This window comes from Cucumis melo, chromosome 3 (assembly GCF_025177605.1).
Source record: "Cucumis melo cultivar AY chromosome 3, USDA_Cmelo_AY_1.0, whole genome shotgun sequence".
NCBI lineage: Eukaryota > Viridiplantae > Streptophyta > Magnoliopsida > Cucurbitales > Cucurbitaceae > Cucumis > Cucumis melo.
The window spans coordinates 6,220,512-6,227,409 of NC_066859.1; the positions used below are offsets into that span (position 1 = coordinate 6,220,512).

The following is a 6,898-nucleotide window of genomic DNA, read 5'->3' on the forward strand; positions in this document are numbered from 1 at the left end:
GTAATAATTAACAATGGTCCAACAGATAACCATAATAGTTTATTTTCTTTTCATATTATAAAAGAAAACAATGTCTCAATCTAAAATAGTTCGATAGCTATTTCTATGGCATATTTGGATTGCAAATATTGTTCAGTAGATATTAGCCATATGAAATTTGTATGTTTGAAACTTAAATATATAATATAACTAATGTATGTATTTAGATATTAAAGATAATTAATATTTGAAAGTTAAATATAGGTATTTAGTTTACCAATATTATATGCAAACATACAAATAAATAATTACTTAAATGGATGCAAGATTCAATAGATCAATTGATGCAATCATTAATTAAAATTAGAATTATTTAATGTAGTGTTATATTAATTAATTATTTAATAAAATAATTAGAACATTGATAATTAATAATAAATTCATCGAGAAATTGTCATAGATAGAGAAAAAAACCATATACAAATTATTGTAAAAGAACTTCAATAAATTGGATGGATGGAGTTTGATGGTATTTGGTAAATAGTTTCAAGATTTTGATATTCTTACAAAATATCTCAATATAATTTATCTTAAATAGTTAAGATAAAAGAGGTAAAATGTTAGTTGCAAAGATATAAGTTGAAATTAATTAAATCTAAATAACTTATTTATATTAAAAAAAATTATTAAAATTAACAGTAATGAATAATTTATATAAAATTATTAAAATTATTTAGGCTATATTTTCCTTGTTCATCTTTTAAGCGTAAAATTCTCTATTATGATGCAAAATATTAAAAAAAAAAATCCATGTTAATGAGTTCTAATTATGAAAAAAGTAAAATAATGCGAAACAAATCCACACATTATACTAAAATCCCATAAGAATTATTCTGATCCAAACTACACCTTATATTAACAAAGTTATAACAGGTTCAATTTGTGGTCTATATTTTTCTTATTCTAATTCATTAATCATAATTAAAAATGATTACTAAAAATTATAAATATATTAGCTATTGAAAATATATTATTAAGGTCAATATCCATTATATATATATATATATATATATATATGAATAAATAAATAAAAGATTAAGAATCATTCAAAAACACACAGCTAATAAATACAGTTAATCTTGCATAATTAGTTTGACAATTAACTTAAAATAGTAATTGATGGTAAATTATCTAAATAATAAGGAATAAAATGGTAGTATTAATTTACGTAAACAATACTTTACTTCAAATGATAGGTTAAGCTTTCTTTAATTTACTTAGAACAAGAACTTTGGGTAATTGCCATGAAAATTTCTTTAATAAAATAGATCTAATTCCTGTGGAAGAGAATAAGATTATATTATGAAGAAACCCATAAGATTTGTCAAATATATATGATCACTCCATATACAATAAGTATATGAATCTTATCATTTGATATATATGAACATATATGTTATAGATTAGAGATTTTTGTTTCAAAGTATTTAATGTTTTTAGAAAGCTACATATATACAATAAATATTTATATATTTGTCATAGAAAATTATAGAGATATATTGAAAAAAAAAAAGTGATTATATATTGGAAAAGGTTAGGTGTATGTTTGTTTTAAGAAGGTGAGAGAAAAGGTACGTCATTGTTTTCATAACAAAGACATTCGGTTTAACAAAATTATGGTCAGTTTTCGGGTACAAATTAAGCAGCTGCTAATTAAGTAATGCTTAATAAGAACTAAAAACCATTCCCTAACCCTTTTTTTACATATAGATAGATGAGATTATTAGAATTAATGTGGAGTTGTTTTTACTACTCCCTGTAAATTAATTTTATCATTTGACCCTCCACTAAACAAACTTCATCATTTCTATAAGATACATGCTTAGTTTTTCCTCCTTTTTTTTTTCATTAATTGATTTTGATATATAAAATTTCATGTTCATCTAATATCTTAAGATTACAATACGGGTAAAACCCATAATAATATTCAATGATCCACCCTAAATTTGATATTCAATAGAAAGACACTAAACTCAAATAGACTCAATTTTGATATACGAATGGATGATCTTATATTCAAAACCTAATTTTGTATGAACAAAACACTTTGTTGGGATATGCCCTAGTGTTCGGAAGGGTTGATTATATATAAACTCTAACTCTATTTAGAACGTCTGAATATATGTATAAGATGATATTTTTAAATAAAATATGGTATCATATCTTCTATTATTCGTAAATGTAATCAACCTATTGTTAGTAGATAACACATAAATGCTTGTATCGACTTTTTAACCATTCACATTTTTTGATTTTGTTTTCAGCGGTGGTGGTGTTCAATTTCGTGAGAAACTTAAGCTCAAGTATTTCACAAATGAGAGGATTAAAAAAAATACCAATTTCGTAGTAAAAAAAAGTCCGTTAATAGTAATTTTAAGCTGAAATGTCATGAAATTAATGATTTAACATATATAATAATAATTAAGGTGATCATAATGGGGATGTTGTAATTAATTCGAGGGTGGTTAATTTAAATAAAGATTGCCTCCATTTTAAGAGTGCACCTGCATTATATAGTCAAAAACAACTGCGCCACATGATGATAACAACATAGGGTTTATTGGACAAATCAAAAACATATAATTACAAACTTATATATTGTTCGAGCCAAAATATAAAACAAATATAAGCTAATTATTCTGGAAATTATATATATTCAGCTGATAATACCATGCATGCATGAAAAATAATAAAAACAAGAAAGGAAGGAAAGTTTAATTAAGACATTAAATTTGATATGTTTGAAAAATAAAATGTATGAATTAAAGAAATGTGTTGAAAAGAAAAAAGAAGAGGGATTTATATATTTAGGAAAGAAGTCATTGGACTAGGAGAGACGTCATTGTAAGTTAAAAACCGAAAGCTGCCCTCTTTGGCAAACGTGTATAGGCCATAGAGGGAGAGTGAAGAAGAAAAGAAAAGAGGAGTTCGATGAGACAATAAGATAACAAAACGGACAAACATTAAAAATAAAATAGAAAAAAAAAAAAAAAAAAAAAAAAAAAAGGTTTAGTTTCAATTTAATCTTCAAATTTCCAAAGTGTTATCGTTTTCAACCTTTAAATTTTGAGTTTGGTTTTGATATAACAGGTAGCTTTTGAAATGTCACAAATTTATTTTTTAGATTTGAGTTTTGTTTTTAATTTGATCTTTAGGTTTCAAGATTCACTTTTTTATTTGATTTTTCACTAATATTTTGGTAGTGAAAAATTTTCACTCAACTAACTTAGGTTTATGCTTTGATGATGTTAACGTCATTGAGATAATTTAAAATAATTATAAAGTGAAAATTTAAACTCATTTTAAATAGTAATTAAAAAATTATTGAAACTTAAATTAATAGACGCTAAAATTGAAGATTGAAGGTGAATATCGGTTATGATTTGAAACTTAGGAATCAAATTGAAACAAAAAACTTAAATGTCAAAGATAAAATTGTAATATTTTGAAATCTAGGAAATAACTTAAAATTAAAATCAAGTTCGAAACTTAATAAATAAATAAAAAAATATAATCATTTTAAAACTTAGAGACTAGATAGAAACTAGTCTAAACCCTAAACACTAAACCTAGTTGAGATATTTAGATGTACCCACATATCTTTCTCGCCTTGTGATAATTTTAAAAAACTAGACCTAAAACTTAGAAACTAACATGAAAAAAAATCAATTAAACGAGATCACCTCAACGAAATTAAATGAATTTAAGATGAATCTTACTGCGTAAATTCGTAACAATGGCTAAAAACATAAATTCAAAATACTGTTACAATTTTCAAAATCATAGGTTGCATTTGAACTGTCAATCACATCTTGAGGACGGAGTATGGAAAAAAAAAGAGCATAAATATATAAAAATGAGAAGTAAAGAAAAATAAAAAATAAAAAATGTCGTGTGAAAGCAACAAAAGTGACTGCCTATCCACAACCCTTCGTCTCTTAAACCAACCCCACTTTGCTTTATTACTCTGTTTGTTACTCATTTCTTTTATTATTATTATTATTCCATATATTCCCCTAACCTCTCTTTAACAATATATATCTTTTTCTTTTTCTTCTTCTTCTTCTTCTTCTTCTTCTTCTTCTTCTTCTTCTTCTTTCCATTGGCTAGGGTTTTCTAGTTCTTCTTCATCTTTCCATATATTCTTTTTCCCAACTACTTATTATATAATTAACTGTTTGATTTTGGGCTAATTATCATGAAGGATAGTTCTGGAGATCACAATAATTATAACAATAATCTTCATGTTGGTTATCATGATCAATATAAAGCTTCTTGTCCAAGAGGCCATTGGAGACCTGCTGAAGATGAAAAGCTTCGTCAATTGGTTGAACAATATGGTGCTCAAAATTGGAATTCCATTGCTGAAAAGCTTCAAGGAAGATCAGGTACTTTTTATTCATCTAAAATTTTCCATCTGCCCTCTCTCTCTCTCTCTCTCTTTTTGGGGGGTTTGAAATTAAGAAGTTCCGCCTAAATATTTCAACATACAAAAAATTCATTAATTTTTTTTTTAAAAGTTTATCTCTAATTTGTTCTTATGATCAATTCAAATTTCTATTGATTTCTCAATCATATTTTTGTTTTTGTTTTTGTTTTTATCCCTCTTTAACCGATCGAGGATGTTTATGTGTGTTTGGAGTAATTGTACGGACCAATAAAGTTGGTAAAATAACTAAAACAAGTAAATTAAACCAAACCCACAACAAAAAAATAGGGTAAATTCAGTAAAGGGTTTTTGTCTTTAAAAAGGGTTAAGTTTCTAAATTTGTTATCTGAATTTTATAAATCCTTTAATTTTTTTTTATGTTAATAAAGAGGTAACTAAATTGACAGTTTATTGTTTTAATTTTTTTTTTCCGAATGAACTCAACTAAAGTGAGAGATTAAAACCACAAATCTTTTGATCATGTTTGAAATTTTCTGATTTTATTATACCGAAAGTGTTGGATTTGAACCGAAAACTTGAGGATGGTCGTGGTTAGTTTATGTTAGTTGAACTATATAAGATAATTAATATGGGTGATTATTTTTGTTGTTTAATTTGTTTTTGTTAGGAAAGAGTTGTAGATTGAGATGGTTTAATCAACTAGACCCAAGAATAATCAGAAAGCCATTTAGTGAAGAAGAAGAGGAAAGATTATTGGGAGCTCATAGAATACATGGAAATAAATGGTCACTTATAGCAAGATTATTTCCAGGTAGAACTGATAATGCTGTGAAGAATCATTGGCATGTTATTATGGCAAGAAAGCAAAGAGAACAATCAAAACTTTGTGGCAACAAAAGAACTTATCAACAATTTTCAAATTTAATTCTCAACAACAACAACAACCAGATTACAACAACACAATCTTCATCCTCAACAACAAATCATCATCACCTTCATCATCATCATCATCCTCAATTTACAACTACAATTCTTGTTTCTGACTACAACAACAACAACAACAGCAACAGCAAAGATGGAATGGTTTGGAATTTCAGACAGGGCTTCAAAGGTTATTCAGACAATAATAATATTCTCTATAGATCATCATCCTCTCATTATAATTATAACTATTATCCTAATTCTTCATCTTCATCATCATCATCAGCTAGATTTTGCTTCCCAAATAGTAAAATTCCTTTTGGGGTTTTTGAATTTGGTAGTTCTTCAACTACAACGCTTATGAAGTTCATGGCTAACACTGATGATCGTAATAATAATCATGATCAACAACCACAAGTACTACAACAAGAGGAATCTCTTAAGGACAAGGATAATATCCCCTTCATAGATTTCCTTGGAGTTGGAATTTCTTCTTGATCATCTAATTTTAAATTACTTCTTTTTATTACTTATTCATATATATATCCTCATCCTCTCCTATGTGAAAAATTAAAGATAGGTTAATTTTTCTTTTAGTTTTAGTTTTATATTATATATATATAAACTCTTTTCTCATCTTGTGAGATGGTATTATAAAAGGATATGACTTTGATTTTCATGCACAAGTCTTTGAAAAAATAGCTAGAGTTAGATTTCTTGTCAGTTTTTTTTTTTTTTTTTAATATTTTCTTCAATTTTGATCACTTACCAAATGAAAGTGCATATATATATATTTGTATGATGATGATATAATTATGGGTGATGAATATTTAATTTATACATAAGTACCCTCATATATTTGTCAAGGTGGGTATATACTGAATGTCTTATATATGCATATATATGTTGATAAGCATTATTTTATTATTTTATATATAGGGTGGGTAAGTTAATTTGAATAATTTGAATGTGTTCTTAGCTGGATTAGTTAAAAAAAGTTTAGGAATGCAAGTAAAGATTAAACTTAATTAGGTAATGGAAGGTTCTTTTGTGTTAAATTTGTTGGGAGATATGACATTAGTATAAACTGTCCATATCAGTAGATTTAAAGAAGCCCATCAATATGGTTGCAAGAAACTTATAACCAACTTCATCACTTTGATACTTATTTTATTTGATTTGTAAATAATTATACAAGTTAGGATATTTTATGCATTTTCATTTAGGTTGATTAGTTTATTTGGCTAAAATATGCCATTAATTTCCTACTTATGTTTATTAATATTTTATAGTTTTTTTCGTTGATAAATCAATGACTTTACTCTTTTAAATTTTTCATTCTTTTAGCTCAATCTTCCATTTTTTTTCTAAAGTAAGATTTATCCACAAATTAATGACATATGGAACATTATTTTACAAAATACTTCATTGTTGTATCTGCGAACGTCCATTAATTAAATATCTGAAATTAAAGTTTACAACCTTTTAGAAAAAAATTCAAAATAAAATAGAAAAATATTTTAAATGCCAACAACTTTTATCATAGAT

The 6,898-nt window shown here is 25.7% G+C and overlaps 1 protein-coding gene across 1 annotated transcript; it reads left to right on the forward strand.

Moving 5' to 3' along the window:
• The first annotated feature begins 4,120 nt into the window (after positions 1-4,120).
• On the forward strand, positions 4,121-6,033 carry LOC103485658 (transcription factor MYB54-like). Its single transcript, XM_008443343.3, has 2 exons — positions 4,121-4,427; positions 5,097-6,033. Exons 1-2 carry the CDS (start codon positions 4,238-4,240, stop codon positions 5,846-5,848), a joined length of 942 nt encoding a protein of 313 aa, XP_008441565.1. The 5' UTR covers positions 4,121-4,237; the 3' UTR covers positions 5,849-6,033.
• Positions 6,034-6,898: the final 865 nt, after the last annotated feature.